Source organism: Branchiostoma lanceolatum, chromosome 7 (assembly GCF_035083965.1).
Source record: "Branchiostoma lanceolatum isolate klBraLanc5 chromosome 7, klBraLanc5.hap2, whole genome shotgun sequence".
In the NCBI taxonomy this organism is placed as follows: domain Eukaryota; kingdom Metazoa; phylum Chordata; class Leptocardii; order Amphioxiformes; family Branchiostomatidae; genus Branchiostoma; species Branchiostoma lanceolatum.
Genome location: NC_089728.1, coordinates 12032092 through 12057925, shown reverse-complemented (window position 1 = coordinate 12057925; position 25834 = coordinate 12032092). Strand labels below are relative to the sequence as shown.

The 25834-nt window shown below is 42.1% G+C and overlaps 1 protein-coding gene across 1 annotated transcript; it reads right to left on the bottom strand.

Annotated features, from left to right (window-relative positions):
- Positions 1-76: 76 nt before the first annotated feature.
- On the bottom strand, positions 77-25604 carry LOC136439345 (1-phosphatidylinositol 4,5-bisphosphate phosphodiesterase gamma-1-like). Its single transcript, XM_066434719.1, has 26 exons — positions 25175-25604; positions 19267-19416; positions 18996-19089; positions 18777-18824; positions 18308-18392; positions 18076-18156; positions 17447-17481; positions 17192-17243; positions 16855-16965; positions 16493-16611; positions 16073-16158; positions 15782-15902; positions 15383-15468; positions 15141-15223; positions 14636-14699; positions 8567-8634; positions 8025-8150; positions 7552-7730; positions 7104-7205; positions 6501-6722; positions 6166-6343; positions 5865-6026; positions 5357-5504; positions 4123-5114; positions 3564-3751; positions 77-3127 (listed from the first exon to the last, which is right to left on the bottom strand). Exons 1-26 carry the CDS (start codon positions 25446-25448, stop codon positions 3016-3018), a joined length of 3966 nt encoding a protein of 1321 aa, XP_066290816.1. The 5' UTR covers positions 25449-25604; the 3' UTR covers positions 77-3015.
- Between the last annotated feature and the right edge of the window lie 230 nt (positions 25605-25834).

The following is a 25834-nucleotide window of genomic DNA, read 5'->3' as shown; positions in this document are numbered from 1 at the left end:
TGAGTCAAGGCATCAAATCAGAAAACAACAGACATGCAATAAACGAACATTGAGAAACTCACACCATTTATCTTAATAAGCTCATTTATTTTTCATAGCTCCATTGAAAGCACTCCATCCCCGGGAGTTTCTTTTTCACAACACTTTTTTTTTACATTCCAATTCAGCTGTGTAGAAGATAATATTCATAATTACATTATAGGTACTTTCATTTCCATCTACATTATGTGGACTTCCCTTTTCCCCCCAAATCACAGCATTGTATTTTACAAACTATCACAAAACTGATCAGTCCCCATCATTACATATTCATCACTTTAAGTGCTGTCCAGAAGTAGTAACATTAACTGGACTTAGGTGCCGTTCAGGACATCGTTGGTGGAAAACAAAGCACTGACAGTTACACACAAGATTTGTCATCATAGGAAGATTTTGCTGGTCAACCAATTGTTCCCTGATGCATTTACTAACATCTTAGACCAACACTACAGACATTCCCGTAAAATATACAGGTAAAATAATGTAATGAAAGTACCTCAACACCATCCCGCAGCCAACACACACGCTTCATGTGTCATGCTTGAGATTCAGAAGAGAAATCTGAATTTTTTTCGTAATGAGCTATCAAATGAATGTAAGGCCACGCCAATTTATTTTGTTGCTTCTCAGAATAGCCTGTCCTGTTTTTCCCATTTTGAAAAAAAAACAAAAACAAATTGGGTCACTATTCCCATTCACAAATTTTAACTCCCAATTTTACTATCTGTTCAGGTGTAAAACACAATAGCCACCAAAATAGATTACAAATTGAATTGGTGTGGCCTAAGATGTAACTTTTTTTTCCACAGTCATTGGACACATTTTTCGCCTTGTTTTTTTTTTACATTTCAAAAATGAGAAAAAAATCATAGCTTTTCTTTCAAAACCTTCAGTTTTTGGATAGATTTGATATACAAAGACATGAACTTGCAAAGTTCCCTGCATTGAGTAGCAAAAGATATGATCTCTTGTGCCTTTCATACAAACAATCTTCTTTCTTGCTGCAATTCTCCAAATTTTCTGGGAAATATTCAAACATTCTTACAAAAACTAACAAGACAATATAAGCTATGCTGAAAATCTCAGAGTGATACAACTACTTCTAGTACTGGTTCAGCTGTTTCCTTGGGATTTCAAGCTTTTCAGTCATTTATCACTCAAAAAGGCTTCAATGATAAAAGAAAGCATCTGGAGTATAATACACGTATAAAGACCTGGATTCCATAAAATGCACATCTAAATACAAAGTCATACAAAAATGATTGGAGATAACTTTAAATTTCAACAATATGAAGAATACTCATCCCAAAAATTATTTTCTAAAGAAGGTAATTTTACCATCATGACAAAGATGGCTTGGAAACTTTGTTACATTATCATCATTACATTGCACTTAAAAACACCTTGGACAAATGAAACGTCAATGCCTCTACTTTCACATCTTTTGAAGATTCCATTGTTATTGTTATGTGAGCTTGAGTGATGAAATAATATAACAGTCTAACAATACAGTATTTTGAGTTCTAAATATCTCAGGAAAACAAGCCTTCACTTCATTCTTAGTTATGGGTTCAAGAATGCAGGAATATGTTGCTTCCCAAGGAAGATTGCTTGCAACTTGTGATATTTTACATCTTGGCTTGGATCTGCATGATTCAGCATTACTCAACACCAAAAGTTTCTTATGAAAAATAACACCAAAATTATCCACAAAATCGAGTATGCACCACATCCCCCACCCTGAACATTTGGTCTACCACTTGAGACTGTGGTACTTAACGATAAGTTTCTTAACATTTCTGATGTGCTGATTTTCCATTCACACATTTAACATTGGCCTTCACTGGAATGATATCTGAGCAATCCTTTGTACATTTTGGAGACTTTTACTACTGTAAATTACTTTCATCAGTTTGGTGACATCAAGGGACAAACCTACCAGTAGTAAGGGAACATCATTAAAAGTCAGTCTCAGTGAAGTAAAAACTAACCGCTTGGAATAAATTCAACTGGCCTAGAGTACAACTTTTGGTGACTGCTGGGCATCCTTGCAATGGCAACTCGAATAACTTGTTATATGTCATATTGCAAACAGTGGTATGACTGTTTCTGATTGCCATGTTAAACATCAACAGTAGAAAATTCCAGCACCAGTGATAGCGCCAAGCTAATAGGTTCACAAATTTAGCAGGAAAACTATCATCTTTATATCAAGGTTGTTTTACATATATTACACTACAGTGAGTGCTATATGAAGATATTTCTTTTACAGGCTCCTTTTACTCTACTAGTGTCCAAAACAGACCACAAGGATATAAAAACCTTTCAGAAGCCCACAATTAAATGATTTCTGGCTATATTATACATTGTTCCCACATAAACTGCCTTGTTGTTCTCTGTTCACTTTCTGTAGAAGCCTATAGGTTGCATGTGCATTTGCAACTTTACTCTTTGGGTGCCATACATTATATATAAGGGAAACTTTAAAATTCTGACAATAATCCAGGAACTTTCATGGCTAAGCCCACAATCCTGATGCATTGCGTAGCTGTATGCATGTAACTTGTACACGGTATGCGTTATGTCCTAGCATTCTGTTGTTATCATATAACAAGGTGGATATTCAACCACTGCAGATACTCCCCTGTATCACAGGGACACAATGGATAAGCCTGACCAGTTGCCGAGTACTGTGAAACCTTTTTCCAACCCATCATCAGAGCAAAACTTGGCTTACGACCAATGCCCAATCAGCTTTTCTTGCGCTCTTGCTCTCCACCCAATGGGGTACCTTACAGCAGGTACTACAATGCTGGCAAAATGCCACAACCATCACAATTCTCAACACCATTCTATGATACATGAATAGGTTAAGCAGTGAAAGGCCAAGTTTGTTCTGTTCATGACTACAAGGCAGTATAACTTCTCCAAAAGTTGTATTGTTCTTGGTTGAAGGACACTCTGCCCTCCTCCAGATCAGTGCCTGAGGGACTTGAGGGAGGAGGTACTGGCAGAGCTGGGGGTCTTCTTGGCTACCATGTGTCTGTGGTTGGTGATCCCAGCTATGGCTCCCCGTCTGCTCTTGTTCCTGTGGAACGACAAAATCATGTTGGTTATTGTTGTGTTTTACCACACTGTTCTGGTATGGGCTTGCCTTCTGACATCATGCCCAAGACACATTTGATTAACAGCCCACTGCCCTTGTGGACTGAAAAAGGCTACGGGACCTTTACCTACCTCTGGTAACATACACAACTACACCACAAGCATTCTCTGTACCTAAGCAATATAAGGCATTGAGCCTTTAAAAGTGGTCTCACATTCTTAATATCGATAACTATTTATTCTGCACAATATGGACTAGTGCTAATCTACAGAACTGCAAGATCCTGAAAATCACTAAAATCTAAGTATACACATGTATATTGTAACATTGTGCAAATCAAGATGGACAATTATAGCAGACATATTGTCTCTGCAGTTAAACACACAGCAGCACCATGGACCACATGATCGGATGTTACCTCCTCGCACGTCGCTGCTCGTTGAGTTTCAGGAGCTCCTCCTCGGTGTGCCTGAGCTCAGCCATGTACTTGTTCTGTTCCTCGGGGCTGGTGTGGTCCCTGCCGATGTTGTTGACCTTGTCGAACAGTATCTGGGTCTTGTCTCGTAGCGTGACAATGTTGTTGTAGATGTCTTCATCGTCATCCTCCTGAAGGAGAAGCAAAGAAACTTTCAACACACAAAGCCGTACGAAGGATAGTGAAAATGGAAAAGATTCACCCGTCATAGATTGGAACTAACTTTAGATGTACTAATCATCTTCCACAATCTTCCACAAATCACTAGCCCCTGATGACAGGTCCATCTGAAAATACTTAGTTGTAACTAGTCTACATGTACTTAACTTTGACATGAGGACAACTTATGAAGGACAACAGGCATCAAGTGCTTACTGAGGGTGAAAAAGTATGAAGTTCCAAATTTTACTCAAGAAGACAGCCTCCTGTCCAGTAACAGTTTTTCATTACATATGAAAATTCCTATTCCTCATCACACACAAGACAACAAAAAATTCCATACCCTTGCATTGCAGACGTCAATGTAGACCAACAAGCTGGCCATCTCTATCTCCTCATTGTGGCCGTTGTTCAATGGTACGGACCGGAAACCCCTCCTTAGAGACTTGACTGGGTAAGTGGCTTGTCCTAGGAAGTTGGGATCACCAAACATGTCTTCATCTTGCACGACAAACCGCAGGAATGCTATCTCTGGATTAGCCACATCAAACTCGCACTCTGCCTTGGTCCACAACGGGTTGAGGCCATTGTCACTAACTGTCTCAGTCTTGAACTTGCTGTTGTCATACTCAGCCCCGATGACCTCAACCTCCACAAAGGGGCTGGCGATGCCTCGACCAGCCTTTGGCAAATGGCGACCACCAAAGATTGTGAGAGTCACGGTGATTGGGTCTACCCCCCTCAGTGTGCTACGGACAAAGGGGTCATATACAGGGTCACGCATGCAATCTGGCTGAAGGATGTACCCACAGCGGGCGTTCTGCTGGAACATGGCTTCATTCAGCTGCATGGGACGGTCGGGAGTCTGGTAGTTGAGCGCCACCAGCTGACAGCCCACCGACCACAGCGGCATGGGGTCGTAGTTGGAGGAGTCGATCCGCTGCCCTTTGGGATAGATCCTGCTCAACTGGTGGTGGTTGTACTCCAGCAGCATCGGCGCTTTACCCTTCACAGCCATCTTCTCCATCTTGGTCTCAGGGAACGAGGACATCTCGTAGTACTGCCCCCGCTTGCCTTCCTCGTAGGAAACCGACCGGCAGTATACGACAAGGTCGGACAGTTCGCGAGCGATACGTTTTCGCCTCTCCAGGTCTTTGTCCTCGACTGCTTGGACCACTGCCATGCGAGCTGCATCTCGGATGGTGTCGACCCACTCATGCATCTCTTCCTCTGACCTGGCTGCGATCTCGAGAGGTCGCTCGTTCATGGGCGTGATGATGCGGAAGACCCACCTCTGATCCCCCTTCCCTCCCTGCAGGAGATCCACCGTGCAGGCTGCATGATACAGAAACACTTTATAAACTTCAGGGCAGGATACAAGTTAGTCAGCTTTCAGGTTAATTTTGAATGCAACATTTTGTATTCCTTTTTTTCAGAAAAGCATTTAAGCCGAAAATGATCTTCATAAGTCGCAGCTCACAAATACATTAATAAAATGCTTAGATTTTCACCAAGCTCAATGACATGATCAAACACAATTGCAATCATGCACAATCAAGCCCAAGCCCGACACTCACACTGAATGTCGATGACCCCTTGCTGTAGACTGCCCAGTGGGTTCTCCTCTATGCTGTTCTGTTTCTGGTCCATCTCTTCCACGTAGTTGGAGGGGAACCACTTGTGCTCCCGTACACCTCCATACATTCCTCGCCACCAGCCGCCATCCTGTGGGACAACAGTGAACATGTATTTCATTCTTTCACTTTAACCCGATCCACTGCAAAAATGGGTGAGGAGAAGCCAGCTAATCTAACCACTCCAACTTTCATTTCAAGTCCCTTCCACTTAATCTTCATCTACCTTGTCCCTTTTATTTTTTTAGGACAGACCCATTTTGTTAAAATGACATTCAGTTAAAGACAGAATATTTTGATATTGACCACCTTTAAGATATACTTCTGCTAAATCTATCAACGCTCCTTAGCTACCTCCCGGTAGTTTCCTGAACATGCACTTAGTGGGGAGGCAAGAATCGTTACAAAGCTATGCTATGACAGCTATGAAACATTCCTGTCTTGTTCTGACCTGTTTGAGTACATTGTAGATAATGGCATGTTTACAGAAGGACAGCTCATCGTCCCTCTGTGCACGGTAGTCATACAGAGCCTGTACAGCCACGTTAGACATGAACAGGTTGGGCTCCATGTAGATATCTGGTCCACTGTAGATGGCCTCCTCTTCTGGCTCCTGCACAAACATTTTACAGCAAAATTAAGTCACACGAAACCGTGTGTTTGTCAGCCTTGCATTCGAAAACCCCTTACTTTTTTTCACAACAGACAGGAACTAAATAAATAAGGTTGAGACTGCAGGATCTTTAACCTACCTGTCCCACATTTCTGACCACTTCTTCATTGACTGCATAGCGTAGCTTCATCCTCCTGTACAGAGCGTTTTCCTTGTAGTAGTTGACAAGCTTGATGAGACTCTCGAACTGCGCTGTCCCAATGACAAACAGTCGACCGTCCTGCTTGATCCTGCAATGTTTGATCTTCCCTTCCGCCCTGAAAGTGTCAAAATATACTTTACATTACTCATTGACCATTCAGATCTCTCCTTCCGATTCATTGAATAACAAAAATCTAAAATAAGATCAGGTTAAGTCGTCACAATGGTAACCTAAAATTGTAACCTCTTTTGAAATAATTCCACTATAAGCACCTGAAAGAAATTGCGTAAGACTCTGAATCCGTCTCGCTCTTTCGCACCAGGAAGGCCCCGTCCTTTCTGACTCGCTTCAGCATTTCCTCAGCCTGGGCGCGACTGAGTGGGCAGTTGTACCAGTCCTTGCCAACATGGCTGTGTGGTGGCTCCACTGGATCTGTCAAGACTAACTCAAACTCGTTGGCCTTCAGCGGATACTGGCGGTAGTACGTCACCATGCTGATAATGGACACAAGAACAGGCACCCATTATTTGATATAAGGGGTCATACCTTTTGAAAATATTGGACATCTGAGAAGCAAAAGGTCCTTATGGACATGGCATGGCAAGTTTAGAAAGCCAAGTTTTACTTCAACTGTTCTTTGAAATACCATGAGCATTGTTCAGCTACAGGATATTTGATATCATAAAGAGATACTAAATAGCTGATATTTGCATTAATGTACAAGCAGATTCAAAACATCCCAGCCCGATAAAAGCAATTTACCATAAAGCGTTTCCAGATGTTGAAACTCAAATTCATGTCTACATGCTTATTGCATAACAACAGAAGCCTTGCAGTGCAACTCAATATATCTGGGATGAGGTCTGTAGAGTTACCTGTAGAGACTGTCAAACGGCATGTTGTCTATGAGATAGAACAGGGCCTTGCCCTGGTCCTGCTTGGAACGGATGCGGCAGTGGTTGGGGCGATTCGACTTCCTGTGGTTGAGAAATGGGCTCTTTTAATGGTTGCACACAAAAAATAGGCTAATATTGAGTTGTGCTAAGTACAGTTTCACGATGAAAGATATTAATCGCAAAGATTAGATGGCAACATTTATTGTGTCACTGCTTACACAAAACTGATACATGTACTCAAAACAGAAACAAAAAGGAATTTACTGCTATGTTATGATTTCCAAATATGTCACAACTGTCACCTCACACACCATATTGCATCTACCTTTATCAAATAGGAAACAAAAGAATTTTCCATTGTAAATGTTATGGAAACATTATACTGTACAAGAAGAGGGATTCTCCATACAACGACAACATTTCTTACCAGAATGTCAGAGAGAAGTCTCCGACGAAGGTGTCGCTGTCCCTGACCAGGAAGCAGCCATCAGGGGTGCTCTTGGTTCTGACGTACTCCCTCAGCAGTTTGTCTGCCTGTTTCCTCCCACCGACCACCTTACCGTAGAACCACGGCTCGCTGAAGTGGAGCTCCTGGATTGGGATGTCCTACAGGAGGGATGGTTAGAGTTTAATTCATCAGCCTGGTGTCAACTGTTTCATCTTCACATCTATTTGTGGACTCCATTCCAATAATATCACTGAATGACTATTTTTTTGGTAATCTTCACATCAATATTTTGTTCTGTTCAGTATTGCTCTTGCTAAACTTCACTAACTATTAAGATTAAATGTGATTAAACTTTGCCATAGGGCTCAACCTGGCCATACAATGGATCTAACACTGTCTTTCACACTTCGTATCTACATTATGAAGCTCTAAAAAGTGTGAGTAAAGCTCACCTCTGGCACCTGGTCCTCATCCTCTTCCTCATCGTCATCATCATCATCCTCCACCACCCTTCGCTCCTGCTCCTCTGTGTATGACAGCTGTCTCGGCGTCAGGTTGAAGAAATGGGCACTCCACGTCTGCAGAAGGTATCAAAGGTCAGTTTCTATAAAAGGTGTAATGTTCGCAGTGGTTTTCTGCTCGCGTTTTTTGAAGTGCAGAGGTCACTGAGAAAACTACAAACTGTCTTCTGCCTTCTCTCTCAGGTGTCTTCTTCTCGCCTACCCCCTTGTTTCAAACCACTATGAACGCTCCATTTTCTCCCTACCAAATAGTATATCCTGCAAACAATTCCCCTTTTACAGTATTTCACATCCCTTTTTTGTCTGCTTGTTCCGGTCTTGCAACTGTTAGACGTACATGAATGCCGGCATCTAATGGCCTCTCACCAGCTATTTCTGTCTTGTGGGTTGGCACATAAACATGACAAAAATGCCAATGAAAAATGCTCTGAAAGGCACATTGGAAGCCCAGGAAATGGTGTTGAAATACTCACGCGATCCACACGATCCTCCAACAGCAGGATCCCATTCTTCAAGGCATTGCTCAGATCTCCCTCCCTCCCTGGGTCACAGATAAACTTGTTGTCAAACATTTGCTAAAACATCAAGTTTAACTCTTTGACACAATGATTCTGAAAAGGAAACTTACCATTGAAACAATGATAGCTCTACCATGCATTAGAAGCATATAATGTTACACATATTATCATGTTAATTAATAACATGGGAGTGTGTGTTAGCAGGAGCTTAACAAGAAACATTTCTTAAGTCTCATGGACATTCTAAGAGATGGTGATGCATTCCATTTGCATAAGAAGTCCTTAAAGCCCTGGAAGATTAACAACAAGGTGGACAGAGACAATGTGATTTAACACATTAAAGGAGGGTTCACCGGCTTGAAAAGTAACCATACCTTCATCTGGCCAAACACGAGACACAATATGAAATGAAAATGACAAAATAATTGTGAACTAGTATGACCATACTCCTGATTACTTATAGTTGTAAACTCTCCATAGACTATACAGCAGTACTTTGATTAGTTGTAAAGGCCCAAATGGATGAATTTATCAGTATACTTCCATTAATTTTGTTGGTGGGGGGGGAGGGGGAATACAATTTTGATAACAGCAAGGAAAGGAGGAGACCAAACTAGGCCATAGTTCAAAGAAATAGAATCACCCAGTTAACATTTGTAAGGACCACAAGAATACTTATATGCATTTGGACTTACACAAGGAGTTAAACAAAAGTAAGGAAATGTAAAAATTACAAATTGTACAAACCTGTGCAGGACAGGTGTAGTTGTCTCTGCATCCCTCGTTGTCAGGCAGACTTATGACTGTAGGTGTAATCAAGCCTGACCACCCCCATGTGTCCTTATCTTGGTAGCTCCCAAGAAGAAAGAAACTCCCCTAATCCCTTGCGTCGGCACGATCCTCAGTCTAACTGTTTATAGCTATCCCTGGCCGAAGTACACTCGGGAGGGACTCACAGGAACAACTAAGTTCCATCTCCCTCAGGGTGGGCAGTCTGCCTGACAACGAGGGATGCAGAGACAACTACACCTGTCCTGCACAGGTTTGTACAATTTGTAATTGTCTTCTGCATCCTCTCGGTTGTCAGTCAGACTTATGACTGTAGGTGACTTAACAGCCTGAGGCCAGGTGATCCAACATGGAAGACGACAAGAAGTCTACAAAGCAGAGCCTGCTCTTCACTCTGTTGTCTCCGGTGAATTCCAAGGGAAAGACCGTTGCCCAGAGCTGTGAAGAATTCTGCAGCCATGTTCAAACTAAGTCGGATGTCCTGTAGTAGAAAGGCGCATTCTCGGCGTTAGTAGCTCACGAAGAAATGACTATGTGACTAAGCTGGAAGGAACCCTAGTCCGCTAGCTGACCAGGGAAGAGCACGTTCTCAGAACTTCTGATGCGAGAAGATCGAAAAGCGTAATCCTCTACAGCTGACAGCAGCACACTGATGACCTGACATGGATTGCTCTGGCTTGTCTTGGCAAGAGTTGAATGCTGCAATCCCGATGAAGTCCTGTCCCTCCTGCTGCGAGACCTAATGCCACCTAAGTGCAAAGGGTTGTAGATCCCAAGGCTGTAGACCTTGGGTCTGTGAGGACAAACTTGCACCATGACAGGACCACAAAGTCGGACTTGAAGGCCGTAAAACAACCCGCTGGCTAGAGACCATTCTGGAGGACGGCGGTTATCCTATGGATGCTGAAGGAGTGACTACCACTGACAGGCAGCTGTCATAGCTCTCAATGTCTGCAAGGATGAGACAAACCCATCCGATGAGATGTGAAGGAGACAGGAACAGGACCAGTCCCTGTGACAGAGGAAGTCCTCCTCCTAGCAGGCTACTGGAGGGCTGCAGAGAATCTGCTAGCTGCACTTCCTCTGAAAGTTGATGTCATGGCGGAAGAGATGCATCTTGTGAAGTACCGGTAGCCTCTAAGGCTGCAAGCATAGTCACCCTCCTAAGAGTGGTGAAAAGCTGCCCATGCCACTTGTGTCTTGATTGCCATCAGGATGCAAGCATGATCACCCTCTTAAGAGTCGTGAAAATGATGCATATGCCCCGTCATCATGGTAGTCGTATGCCGACTACCGTGGGCATCTTCCATGGTAGATGTATACCATCTACCGTGGGCATCTTCCTCCAGCAGTCACTGCATCGAAGAGACTGCCGTTGACAATTCCACCCTGAGACTCAGTGAGAGTGATGTGGAACCCTGTCTTGATCTCTAAACTCTTGATCTGCAGTATTCCGCTGTCCATCTTGCCCCTGCAGATCCAATGGAGGACTAGTCGTCATCCTCTACCTGCCATCTTCCCAAAGGAAAGTGGCAGGCGTCTTCTGCAGCAGAGGTTGGCAAATCCACCATACCTACTGTAAGGCCGTGGCTGAATCAGCACCACCTATAGCCGCATACCTGCTGCCATTGTCTGCCCGTCTTGCTGTAAGGCAGTGACTGATGAAGTCACCTGTAGCCCTGCACCTGCCGACGTAGTCCGCTGCACCTCCTGCAGTCGGGCATCTGCTGACATAGTCTGCACCAGTCGTTGCAGGGCACCTGCTGCTGACGACTGCCCACCTGGCAGCTAGGTCACAGCGCATGCTGACGTAGGGTGCACCACCTGCTGCAGGATACCTGCTGCTGAAGACTGCCCACCTGGTTGCTGGGCCACAGCGCATGCTGACGTAGGGTGCACCACCTGCAGTGGAGTACCTGCTGCTGAAGACTGCCCACCTGCCTGCTGGGCCACAGCGCATGCCGATGTAGGGTGCACCACCTGCAGCAGAGTACCTGCCGCTGAAGACTGCATCACTTAATGCCCTGCACCTGCAGAAGATGACTGCAACGACTGCTGCAGGCCACATGCTGATGGAGGCTGCACCACTTGTAGAACACCTGCTGATGCAGGTGAAGCAGACTGTACCACCTGTTGTAGGGCGTCTGCTGAAGTAGTCTGCTCCGCCTGCTGTAGATCTCGGCAGGTTGAAGTAGTAGCTGGCGTAACCCTCTGGGAAAACCCTGAGAAAGGGAAATCCCTACAGATGGTAATCTGTATGGCAGGAGATGCTCTCAGCTGGAACCAACACCAGCCCTGCACTGCACTGCACTGTCTGCCATCTGCTGGGCCTAACTGCAAGCAGTTAGGGTGTGGTAGTCGATGAGGTCGTACATCGGCGATGGACCAGTCCTGAGATGACCGCAGTCAAGTCTCAGAAGTTGCAGGATTCTGCCTGATGACCATCTCTGTAGTCCCTTCACTTCTATGAAGCGATGATGCCAACTCTGTGTAAGGTGGCAGGGGTTGGTTGCAGATGCGGCTAAGTTGTCCAGCTGACCAATCACCAACCCAGAGACGTCTGCTGCAACTTCTTAGAGCTCCCTGCTCAGAAGTCGGCCAGACCCCAGTTGTGCAGAATCCTCTGTTGAGGTCGAGAAGTCGCTGGCCTGATGTTCTTCCTTGGCCACTCCTCTGACACGAGCTGATTGTCGTAGGTATGGAAGCTGTGTGCTGACAGAGAAACTGTTAATAGTTTGTGCACCAAACTCGTCTCAATGACACAATGCAAGAGCTGAAGCTACTCTCGTGTTCAGGACTGACAAGTCTGTGAGGATATCCTGACTGGAACGAAGTTGCCCTCGCTCTCGAACCTAAGGAAGGTACGCGGACAACAATGCCCTTGGTACCACGAGTGGCTGCTGGTTTGCAGAACTTCGCCACTCTGGCCGTTGACTGGAGGCATCTACATGCTCAAAAACTCATGAACACATACAAGATACAAGAAAACCAACAACAAGGTTAACAATGTGAGCCTAGCTGATTGCAATAAGATGCTCTAAGGATAAGGTTACCCTAGCCTTCTGGTTGTGTGGAGCCCACAGGAGTGGACGTTGACCCTGGCAGTTGGGCTGTGGAACAGCAGTTGACCTTCTGTCCATCATTCCGCCTGGATGAGATGTGAGTCGGATGACCACCTCCTTGGCTTTACCACCCTGCCAACAGCAAAGACTTTATTGTCGTCCTCGACAAAGTGTAGTACTGTAGTACTACTGACGCTTGTGTGATGGCAGAGTCTCCGGAACACACGTGATGGAGCCGGAGATGAACCCACAGGGTCAAGCAGTAGAACTTCATGGCTGCCCGGACTCAAGTAGCAGCAGTAGTGGGTTGGGGATATCTAAATCGCCCCAATTCGCAGGTTGAACTGACAACAGTTGAGTGGTTCACCTGCCTGTGCCTCTGACAACAATCAAACAACAACAAACCCAGTGAAAGAAACTGGGAACTGTGACAAGCTAAAAATAATCCATAAATCAATGGACTAAAATCATGGTCTGTATACAGAATCATCAAGATAAACACAACTGTAAAGTATGTACAGATAAAAAGCAACAATAGTATCCAGCATTCCACAAAAATGCATGTGAAAACAGCTATCGTTGAAGGCACAGCTAAAACAATCCATAAATCACTGGACTAATCATGGTCTGTACTTCAGACAATACCATCAAGATAACACAACTGTAAAGGTATGTACAGATAGAAAAACAACAATATTATCCAACATTCCACAAAATAAAAAGCATGTGAAAACAGCTCTCATTGAAGGAACAACGTAATTTCTGACCATAAAGGTAGCCGCGGCTAACCGTAAGGGAGGTCCTACTTGCAAAGGACCTGCTCAACTCCGCTTGTTGGAGCCGATGAGGCGGCGCTCGGATGTCGAAGACTCCGAAGAACCGCTGAAGTCTCGGCTGTTCGATGAGGACAGCCACACATCTTCTTCTTCTCCAGCTGCCGAAGTCACGGAGGACGGAAGCCTCCCATGGACGCAGGGCGAATCGTTGCGTCCCTCTCACTTCGTGAAGAAGCTGTCGACGTAGTTCGAAGCTTGCTGGAGTCGGAGATCTTCTGGACGCCAGCAAACGCATCTGGGCGCAGCGAGGGCCAGTAAGAAGTCACCAACCCTAAAAAAGGAGAAAAAATGCTTCCCGCCAGGAAGCGAGCCTCCGTCGGAGACATGCAGACCCTGCAGTGTGGAGAAGTCACGAACGCTGCCCTCCCCCACTCGCCGCTGAAGTCTCCTCGGACGAGCCGCTTCAAGGCCACAGGAACGCTGAAATCGGCGACTGGAAAGTCGAGCCGACCGCCAACTGGCCTCTAGAAGTTGGTGCGGCGCTGGCATCTCAGTAGAACCCCGCTGAGACGACTCTTCTTCTCTTGCGCTGCTTCTCCTGAAGACAGCAAGATGGCGGCGCACTGCGAGCATGATCAACATGTGCGTGCGGCCGCGCCCTCTAGCGATCCGCAGTGGGATCGCAAGGGTCTTCGGTCCCGGCGCCATCTTCTCCCTGCCGCCGGCGCTGACAAGACGTCTCGTGTGTGGCTGGAACCACACTGCAAGCCCGCAGAACAGGCGGGCCGACGCGTAGAAACTCGTCTGAAGAAGCCATGGCGCGAGGAGAAAAACTAAGGGGAAGGAACACCAACTAACAGTTGGTTCCTGGCCGTTTCTACGGAGAAGGACACACGGAGGTGTGTACACTAGCTTAAAAAATTTAGACTGAGGATCGTGCCGACGCAAGGGATTAGGGGAGTTTCTTTCTTCTTGGGAGCTACCAAGATAAGGACACGTGGGGGTGGTCAGGCTTGATTACACCTACAGTCATAAGTCTGACTGACAACCGAGAGGATGCAGAAGACAATTGTAGTACCATCCCAGAACTTTTTAATGGAACAACTCTCTGTAGACTATACAGCAGTACTTTGGTTAGTTTTATAACAATCGCATGTCAAATCTTTATACAAAACCAGCTACTAATGGTAGAAAATACTTTAGATGTTGACAGGTAAAACAAGTATCATAAGGCAGAGGCTTCTTGTTATGTTCTTTTCATGGCAACAGGACAGTTTCTTCCTAACTTTGTCTATCATATCATGCAAAACATCCACTGATGTCTAATCTGTATGAGTCTTCCTTGGCAATATGGCATACAAATCTAAGCAAGAAAGGGGTAAAACAGGATGATTCACCTTCTTCAAGGGAGTTACTGGCAGATGTCCTAGTGTCATCACTGCCATCTGGAAGCTTTTTGTGCTGTAGGGTACAAACGATACAAAAGTTGAAGTGAAAGAACATTATGGTCTTAGCTGAAAATAGGAGTCAAGTCTATTTCCTTCCTATCAACTCCCTGACAGTATGACTAGCACAACAAAATGAAGAGCAACACAGAATTTGGGTCAGGACTGTCAGTGGGTTAATGTATTTTGACACACCTGCTTGTGGTATTTTCGCTGTGGTATGGACCATGAAGCTAATTCGTTTAAATTTATCATACATAATGTGAAAATGATTTCTCCCGACTAATTCATAGGAGGCCTTTTTTTCTCTAAATTTTCTTTGTTGTCATGTTTCTATAGAATAGATAACAGTACATGTATTGTTGAATATCAGTATGTTGTACTCAGTTTCTTTAGCTAGTTGAGTAATTATATATGTCATGCTGCTTAGACAGTGTTGTAACCCTTCACAATTCACCTTGATGATGATTTTCTTCTTCAGTTGATTGGGGGAGGGCAGCTCTATGGCATTGATATCCACAGGCTGGGTCAGGAGCATTTCTGAAAAAAACACAAATTATATCATCCATTTACCAATTGCTTTATTACATTTGGATGACAAAATCGAGCCAAAACATTGCAAGCAATTTACTTCTATATTCCAGTGTCTGGCTGCTTATGGAAACCCTTTCAAAGGTTTTAAAAGTTAAAATCACTGACCTCCAAAAGTTTCCTTGAGGAGAGTTGCCATGGTTCTCTGCTGGGCTATGTTGCAGTGGTTTTCTATGGACAGGATGACTGCATGTCTGCAACAGAAGATGTACAATGTGGAGTTGAAAAATTGCTAATGCCTGACATACATGTAATGTCTTAAAACTAACTAAAGCATCATGAAACCCTTACAAATGACATATGGTACCAATCAGATTTAGCTTTAAACCAAAGTCATGACAAATACATTCAATAATTAAACATGAACTATGCCACAATAACATAAAGTCACTTTTGAGCTAAAGTAGTCTCAACAACACAGTTGTAACCAAAGCTTGGACTTAGATTAACAGGGCCTAGTTTGTTGAAACTTTATAAACACTTACTTTACAGCAAATGTTTACTTACTCTGAGATATCAAAGGCGTGATCCCGTACTGCCCTGATGACGTCCAGGAACTTGATCTTGCTGGTGAGTGTGTGGCCGTGGTAGATCACAGGAATGCCATCCGGACCATCCCAGCAATCCACTACAAATATGACAAGGACAACATTACAAAACACTGTCAATTACTAATCATACTGTACAAGTGCAATGATAAACTTGTAGAGATGAGGAATTCATAAAATCCAGCTGTACTCATCATACTTCCTAAAATCCATTTATACTCATCATATATTATGTATCTGTCACACTTACGTTCCACACATCTGCATCCCTTACGTAAGACCTGGATGTAGGATTCCACTGACGAATCACTGCTGAACTGGTCACCAGTTAGATAGCTGTAGAGAAAAGAAAACAAGACAGTGCTTTTGAAAAAAAAAAACGCCGTTACAAGGCATGTGACCATGGGAATAATGTAATATAAGGGGGGATTGGGTCTTAGTATTTGTTGACGATGTAATACAGTGCTCTCACATGTCACTTGTACTTCAGATGACTTAGGGTCAACTTTGAAATCTTGGAGTCTGCTTGGGTCCAGGTAAACAAGTCTTAGAATATCTCATAAGATATCTTAACATAATACATCACGTTACGACGCTTAATTGCATGCTACCTACAGCATACAGTAGGTTTCAATAATATTTTACATGTCAAAGAGTACAACAGACATACGTGTTGTGGGAGGAGGCTATCCAGTAGTTGGAGAAGGGCAGGTCCATGTTCATGTGAACTTCCTTCTCCTTGGCTTCATTGAAGATGGAATTCTCTCGGGAAAACAAGTATTCTAGGAACTGGGGGGAACAACAAATGATTCAGTGGACGCAAAAGACAAATTCGAATGTCCAGATTGTAATGATGAAGGCTAGAATGCTTCCCTGTTAGACTTTACCAATATCAGATCACACTGCAGGGTTTTATTTCATACATTCAATGGAGCTACCATCAGAAATGCATTGATGACAGTTTAACAAACATGGCTGAAAATGTGAAACACAGACATTGACTATATATATACTGTATAGAGATAAGCTTACCTCTTGTGCAGTGAAGTATGGTTCCACTGCCTGTCTCAAGGGGTCATCTAAGTATCTCTTCACATACTCCTCCAACTGGAGGGCACTCATGGCTGTACCTTCACTAGCTGCCTGTACAGAGTAACAAACATGACTTTGAGAAAGCAAAGAACAAGAACACATGGATCAAAGAGCTTCTTGTGCATTCAAGAATACTCTGGTCAACTTCTTGATAGTTCTGAGAACTGCTACGGTTTCAGATGTCCAAGTTACGCCATCTGACAAGTATTCACAACTGGCAACAGAAATGAACTGTTCAGTTTCTAATAAGGACATTGTACATTATTATGCCACTCACCCTCTGTTCTTCAGATGTAAACTTCTGAAAAGCTGCCATGGTCACTGTTCCACTAAGGTTGGAGTAAGAAAATATGTTAACAAGGTAAGGTAACTTATGTCTCTGTATCAAAACATTCTTATGTTGAAACATCAATCCATACACTTTTAAGTCAGCAAATACCATTATAATAGCATTAATCATTACGTGATGATAAGAAATAGAATATCATATGCAACATGAAAGATATGAATATCAAAAAAGCAAGCTCCATACCTATCATTGATGCATCCTGAGACCTTGTCTTCGATCTGAAAATGGTACAGACATTTCAAATAGCAAATACATATATGTATATGTACTGGCCGACAGGGCCTTCCAAGGAAAATAAAGGTTTACTACTACTTCTACTACTTACTACTACATACTAATGATAGTTTGTCTTAATTAGATGGGAAATATGCTTCAAACACTGCACTTGCTAGTATACACTGTAATGCTACTTCACCTTTATTCTTTGTGTTACTCCGTATGAGTCAATTGACACCAGCAAAACAATTTTATATGGTCGTTTTGTGAACAATTGTGTTGAACTGGAAGTGGATGTTACATTTATGATTCTGTTTATCTGACATTTCAGCAAACAACACTTTAGAACTATTCTTCACATGGTGATATTAGACTGTTCCAAATGGGATGGAAATTTGTTGAACTTGTAGTCTTTGAATGCATGGTCATTGAAGCTTTCTCAAGTTTGCAATTATGGGGGGACTGATGTTGCATTTAGCATATCTAACCCGTTAACTCATTTCTAAAAGGAACAAATATAGGTACAGAATGAACGAATGGATGTAGAAGAAATAACATTAAACTACACAAAACATAGGAGCTAAAATGATATGTACCTCTCTTCTGTGGATGAGATTGTAGTAGAGGGGCTTGAACTGTTCAAACGATATTTCTGATTTGTTCATAGTGTCCACTTTCTGCAAGGAAAATATAACAAGGCACTTGTTATCACACTCGCTTTAGCCGATTCAAACAGTGAAATAACATTGTAAAGGAAATTATGCAAAAGTACTTATACCAACTTGAAGCTATTTCAGACAAATTATTATAGCTCGTCATTCAATTCACCTGGAAGTCCTCCTTAAGTTCCTTTTTATTGCTCACTTTCTGGTTGACCTTGGGAAGAAATGCCATGATGTCCTTCAAGGTCACTCTATACAGATAAAAACAGTCATTCACATCAATATATAACAAAATTTCAAAATTCTGTACTTTTGATTTACATATCAAGAGTAGAACACTGAATCATAATGATATGATGGAGACACAAAAACTGCACAATTTCAAATCCCTACATCCCTGTCATCTAGATCTATAATATCACTATACATGGATGGTTTAAATGTGGAGGTTTTTACCTCCATGGTTTAAATTTGTTACCACTATACTTTTTGTATCTTAAGCAGAAGAGATCTAGATGAAACAAGAGATCTACAACTTCTTAGCCATGCAAGAGGACACAAAATATTTCTGACAGTAGTCTCTACCTCTGTATGACTTATGATGTAAAGTGGTTAAAACTAAATCACCAACTTACGTATTAGTCTTGTTTCTGTCCATGTCATAGAACTCCTTGCGTAGCCATCTGAAACAAATATAAATTTACGTGTATAACCTCAGCGAAAAGGAAATGTTTCCTTAAAAATCAAATATTGCTTAACATATCATCCATAAGAGATGCTACCATAATCCTATTTTTGTTTTCAATGTACCTTATTAGACTTTTAATTATATTGTAGAAGCAAAAGCTCTGTACCTTTCTGCTTGAAGTGGCCAGGGTGACTTCATGGTGTTGTCTATTAGGTATCGGATCCCTCGGACCCACAGGCTCTGTTCCTCTGGACTGATTGCTAGAAAATATGTGGTATTATTGGTAATTTGCACATGAGAGAGAGAGAGAAAGAGAGAGAGAGAGAGAGAGAGAGAGAGAGAGAGAGAGAGAGAGAGAGAGAGAGAGAGAGAGAGAGAGAGAGAGAGAGAGAGAGAGAGAGAGAGAGAGAGAGAAAGTAACTGAGTCTTCAACTCACCAACAAGTGATAGAAACTTCATCCTGAAGTCAGTGCCATAGCAGATCACAAAACACTGGGACTCCTTAAACTTCCTGGCTTCATCCACAAAACGCTCAAAGTCCCGAGACTGCTTACTGGAACGAATCTCCTTCACTTCTCTTAGGTCCACTGTAAAGACAAGAAAGCAATAGAGGATGAATGAAGATGGTGTACAGATATCCGTATTTTTGAATCAGCATGCACAAAGTACAACTTCACATGCAGAAACATGCCAGATGCTTAAAAACAACAAAATAAAGGTGTCATATATATGTAATTGGCAACACTTTTTCATTCAAGCAAACTGTTGTTGACAGTGCTAGCTATAGAGACTGCTGAATTTGTAACATTATGAATATAACGTCCGTCTACTAAAGGCTTTTCTGAACAAACAAAATGGCCATACAAGATGCTTTATTCAGTAAACATGCTTATATTCCAAAGGAAAAATTTTGACAATTCAGAACATGCACAGCATGAAGACTGTAGAAACAACAAGAAATTATAATTTTCATACCCAAGCCGTCATGATGCAAAGAAAAGGAACCAAAATTAATGCAAACAAGAAATCAAAACTATCTCTCAGTCTCAGTCAATGATCATGAGACTACTCAAAAGGAAGTGGCTTAAGATGAGTATACAACTGACGAGTTTTAGCAATATTCATATCAATCACAGTACATGTACAAGTTTGATGTCTTAGCCACGGATGGGTGGTTATTCCCAAACAGATCAAGTAGTATAATGTATATCATGTAGATGCTATAGTATCCACACACCCAACCCCATCCAAAAGTAAAATGCTTCATGCAGAATCTTATCGAAAAAATTATTCACGTACATTGGAAAACTAGACAAATTAAAGGGTTTATATCCTTAATACCACAGGTAAACTTTACAAGTTTGATACAGAAATTAAGGTTGACACAGTGTAATACCCTGTACTGGAAGCAGACATCTTAACCTTTCACAGAAATCATTCACCTGGTCTCACCCCAAAGCCAAGATTTCAACATTCAATAACAATTCTGGGAATCGAACCAGAAGTTCTCCGAAGAGCACATGCCTTATGCAGATTTCTAGTGTAGCAATACTGCACGCTACATTGATCATGCATTGCTCTTACGCTTCTGTTTTTTTCCTGGACAAATTACTGTCATGTTGATTTATCTGGTACAATAAATTTGGTCAGATTCAAATTGTAATCTCTAGATACAACTAAACATAGCATATTATTATACAGCCAAAGCCTGATGAACTAAGCTCAGTTCTTCTTCACCTTATCACAAATCATTGTCACAAAGTCACAACCAGAGAAAAAGACCTGAATTACTTCAAAATTATTTGAAACATATAAATGGCATATTGCTCTATAGTATGTGGTGTTGTAATCACAACAAAGTCATGCTAGAACACCTGAACAAAAAACCTCTGTCACTTTTGAAAAGGATAACAATTTGTAATTGCACTGTAGCCTAAATTCCCTCTTTCAATGATCTTCAATACTAATTTGAAGGGAGTAAACAAACAGCCGGGTTATGCATATCATGTGAACCATCCTGCAGTAATGGTCCCCTGTGAGCATGTTTGAGGTTTGGGCTCTCCATACCAAGGGCACACAAGGCATTCTTCCCTAAACCTTAATGCTGCCCCACATTAATTGGGCTGACTGAGATTGGTCTGGACCTCTTTCTGTTGAAATTCTACACCAAAGCTTGTCTAAAGACTGGTGTTTTCCATTAATCTTGGCTTGCTAACAACCAGTATAAAATTTCACCCTAAAGCCACATTTTCTGAAGCTGGCTGCACCCACAAAAATGGTGCACATGCTACAACTGCTAATGTGTCAACACAGTACAGGCCAGAACAGACGGACTTTAAAAACTACTGTTAGCTCTGTATTCTAACTCTGTGATGTCACAGTTTCAGCCATATTTTGTCCATTTGCTCTCAAACCAGTAAGCAGTGTAGTGTTGATAGTGTTTCAGGGCTACTTTGATCCTATGATTCCTCGTATTATTTCTGGTAGCTGGGCCTGAACAGTAGAGACCTCAAACAAGGTCACAAGACTGCTTCCTGTACACATAGCATATGTTTAGCAAGATACAATACATGTACATACTTGAATTTCCACAATATTTGCCTAATATTTGAAAACAATAAAAAAATGTATTTGATTCAAGCAAGGGACATAAACATAGGTTCTGTTTTTTTTTTGTCATTTAATCTCCATAAAAAGCAATAGCTGCAGGTTGTTTACCTCTCCTCGGAATTACTGAGATTACTTCCTCATAATCATATACACATTTGTAACAGATCGGGTCAGTGCCCTGTCAGGTATTCAAACCCTCCTTGTGGAGCCCTGGATATTGTCTCACCTTACATAAAGGTTAGACTCAGTCAGGATTATCTGTCTTTACTTCCTGTTCCAAGAATGTGTTTGTTGCTCAGACACTGGATTAACATTAGGCTAGTGGTTTTGGCTATGTGTACAATATGTATATCTTATTGGATTTCTAGCAGGCTGACTCAAAGAATACAATGAGGTTTTAATGATGTGTGCGATGATAAAGACTTTTAACTTGAAACTAGAGTTAGTATCTGTGCTACATATACTCAGTACTTCAGGTTTGCTTTGTTAGTTTAGCGATTACGGGGTCTTTTTATAAATATGAAGTGGTATTGAATTTTCTTTTTATTTGAGTTGAATGTGTAATAGTTGTGTGCCGATTTGTTAAAAATAGAGAGAACGCTAGCGACCCAAAAAAACACCCCTCCCAATGAAATGGTATGGTGTCCCTGTGACGTCACAATGCAAGATGGCGGCCACTACACATGCCAACGGATCCAACAAAGGTTTTGCTATGCAAACCTGTAATCATTGAAAGCTCTCTCCCGAACACCAGAATCTAATATGCCAACTGTGGGAATCTGCATGTAAACTGGATGCTAACTTCAGTGTTGACTGGGGTTGTATACTATTACTACTACTTCCGGATCCTGTTTACAGCAACACCTGAGCAGACAACTACAGGTTCTATGACCTTGACATACACTTGCATGTACCCAATCAGGGCAACAAAATACCAAACTGCAAACAAAATGCTTGCTGAAAAAAATATACATCAGGCTATTTAACTAAAAGAACACATGCTTGGAATCAGTGAGAAAACAAATATTCAGGATTCCAAGCCTTCAACCAGATTTTATGACTACATTATCCTACATTATCAAGGACTGTTGTCAGTGTTGATTCACAATGCCATGTAGTAATGATGCATGTATAGAGCTCTAATAACAACAACTTTGGATGAAATTGAAAAGTGGTACATTTTAGCTCATACATTTGAAAAAATGTGGAAACCCCAGTATGGGGCAAAACTTATCCCATGAGCCATTCTGCAATTTTAGTATTCTACCCAGTCATCTTTCCCTTACTCCTTAATGACCTGTTTGAACATACCTCAACGTCAGTAGACCAATTTGTACCTGTTTTTATGAGGATAAAATCCTAGTCACTCAAAACATTTCCTTATCCTTGCAGAAAAACTTGTCAACCTTCATATATTCCAAATCAATATCGCGCAATCCTCAATGAACTGTTGCAAATGACTCCCTTTATATCTCTACTTCATTAATTGACAATCAAAAGCAATAATGCTTGAATGTATGCTTGTTTTAGGTAGTAATGAACAAGCTACAAGAATATACTCCTACATTTGTTAAAGCATATTTTCCTTGAAAATAAATTTTCACTGAATACTGACATTTGAAAAACATACCTAATATGTATTTGCCACGATTATGGTTAAAACTTTAACGATCACCATGTTTATCAACTTAGCTCATTCTATTGAACTTGTGACTTACAGAATAATGTTCTCTAACTGATATATGTTGGCCGTTGCTTAAAAAATGATTATGAATTTATTGTTACACCATGTCTAAGTTCAAAGTAAATCTTTGACATCTTCATTTTTCAAACCCTTCTTTTTCCTGGGGGAGGGGACTGAGGAGAGAAACTCCTATACCAATCTTGGGATTTGAAGATAATATCCATTCAATCAAAATTGTATGGCCTGGGTTTGGAGATTTCCTGTGCTATAGGTTATAACAGTCATTTACGAATGGTGCAGCAAAACAATAGACTGGACTCTGGACTGTTCCAAACTTCCAATCCAATGTTACGTAACAGGGGAGATAGTTCCATATGATACACAGTACTTCCAAAATAGGCAGGTGTTCAAACATAATCATTACCAGTACATGCTACCATGCAGTCAACTTCTTGTTAGTTGTTTAAAGAATCTCTGGACTTAAAGACTTCTTAGACTATTTAGCTGTCCTGAACTGAAACAAAACTTATATTACATGAATGGTTTGATCTGTTAAGTGAACACATGGTACTGGTAACATCATCAGTCCAAGGACAATATATATAATGTCCTTGATCAGTCCAAAGTCAAATACTGCAGGTTGGGAAACCGAACTATCTATGTAAACAACACTTTCATCTGGAGGACTATAGGTTCTTCTGACTAAGTGGTATACTGTAAATGCCTTTATTAGACTTTTAAGTTCGCGCAGACTTAGGTTAGCAGTGGTTGTAAATTAAAAATCAAGTACTGTACATCAAAATCCTGTATACCGTATGTAAAGTATGCAAGGCAGAAGACAGCAGAAATTTTTGCAGTGGCTTTAAGTTAAAGGGGTCATCGTGAAAACTGCCAACATAAAACCTCTGCGAAAATGTCAACATTTAAGGTAGACAGATACCACACCGGTGGGATCCATGATACCATTAGTAAGCTCTTATCCCTTCACATCAAGGAAGTCCAACAAAAAAATCTTTCAACAAATGACTCAGGGAAAACACCTAAACAGCCCCCAATGGACACATATTTGTTGACCGTGACATAGGAAAGTAAGACTTGAAATGTCCAAATGACTTTGCTCGATACACATACTTAAGGTGTGTATGACCTGACCTTAATTTGAATGGTATTTCTCCTCACTCTTAAGATGAAGGTTAAAATGACCACCTGCAAAATAAGAAGGACTCTGGCAAGCATTAGTACCATCATGATTTTTCCATAGACAAGAGGGGTTCAAGTTCAAAAAGCTTATTATTTTATCTTAGACAAAGCAACATCAATAAAAACAGTGACACATGACAGTTTCTATCCACATCACAACAGATGTCTATCTTTGCTTTAACTCCTTTTAGTGGTAACAATCAAAACTAATTTTTAGAAGTCAAGTTCAGCAGAACTGTACAAACATGTCCTAAATTAAGCATATGCTGCATTATTGACATTGAAAAGGTGATCATGATGAAGTATAGCTGTGAATGTCAGGGTGATAAAAACACTGTAAAACACCTATCATAAAAGGAGATAGTGATCACACCAGTGATGATAAAAAATAGTTGGAATTTTATATCTGACTTGTGGGGGTTATGTTGACAGCTATTTCCCTGCCCGGCCCTCCGCTGTGCAAACACTCCTTCCCGCCTACATTTGCGCGAGCAAACACGCCGCCTGGCCTGCGAGATTGCCCTGGTAAACTCCAATACTGTCCAGAGCAAGCAAATATTCCTGCCCGCCCCCCTCCCCACTCAAACACTTTTCAGGAGTTGAACAACAAAATTTCCTCAACAAATTCGGACACTAATTTTGTGAACAGTTGAAGGAGTTACTGGGCCAACATTAATGTTTCTATCAACTTTATGACGGTTATTATAACTCTACTTTGAGGAGGCCTGTGGCTTTTTATTCATAGTGCAGACTCATAACATACAGTAACACTACCCCGACCTAACCGAAATTTGAAAGGAACCCGGAAAACAACGTGAAGTTAGCTCCCAGACCGGTATGCGCATTCTTACCTGCCCCTTCCACCCGTCCAAGCGCCCGGCTCCACACGATCTGTCTGGTCTCCAGCTTCACCTGGAAGGTCCTGTTCTCAGGCTTTCTCTTGTGAAAGAACTTTGTCAGCACCGTGCCGAGCTCCAGCGTCTTCAGGATCTTGTTTAGCTCTTGCCCGGTGAGCTCCTGTTCTGGACTCGCTGTAGCGCCTTCCTCCCCCATCATGGTCCCATCGCCTGAGGCACCCTCTGGTAGGGGGGGCCCACCAGAATATACCGACCCATAGTGCGCCATATCTACAGAAGTCAGCTAAAATCTCTGCTGCACGTACAGACTCAACTCATGGGCCTAGATTTGCTGCAATGACCTGCCTTGATTACAGTACTTGGAGCTCGATCTGTCTGCTGCTGAAAATGGCGAGTCCGCTCAGTTCCGGGCCTGATTACCTATTCATCAACGGGAGCATCTGATTGGTCAGTACGAATCAGCTGTTTGGCGGGAAAAGACTTTCAGTTTCTCTGCCAATCAGCTGTCTTCCTTTGTCACTAACCTGTCTGGGCTCACGGGTACCGAAAAAAACAACAGGTGATCAAAATGACTCATGAGCGAGAAGAAGCAAATATTTCTTGGAAATGTCGGCTGACAGATGGTGAATGCCCCCGTGGCTTGGTTGTATCGAC

Excerpts from the sequence above, each read along its gene's own strand:
- LOC136439345 (XM_066434719.1), bottom strand. The coding sequence starts at position 25,448 with ATGGCGCACTATGGGTCGGTATATTCTGGTGGGCCCCCCCTACCAGAG. Across the intron at positions 16,159-16,492 it reads ATAGCCTCCTCCCACAACAC|CTATCTAACTGGTGACCAGT; the intron begins GTATGTCTGTTG and ends TTTTCTCTACAG. Across the intron at positions 5,505-5,864 it reads TCTACAATGTACTCAAACAG|GATGGCGGCTGGTGGCGAGG; the intron begins GTCAGAACAAGA and ends GTTGTCCCACAG.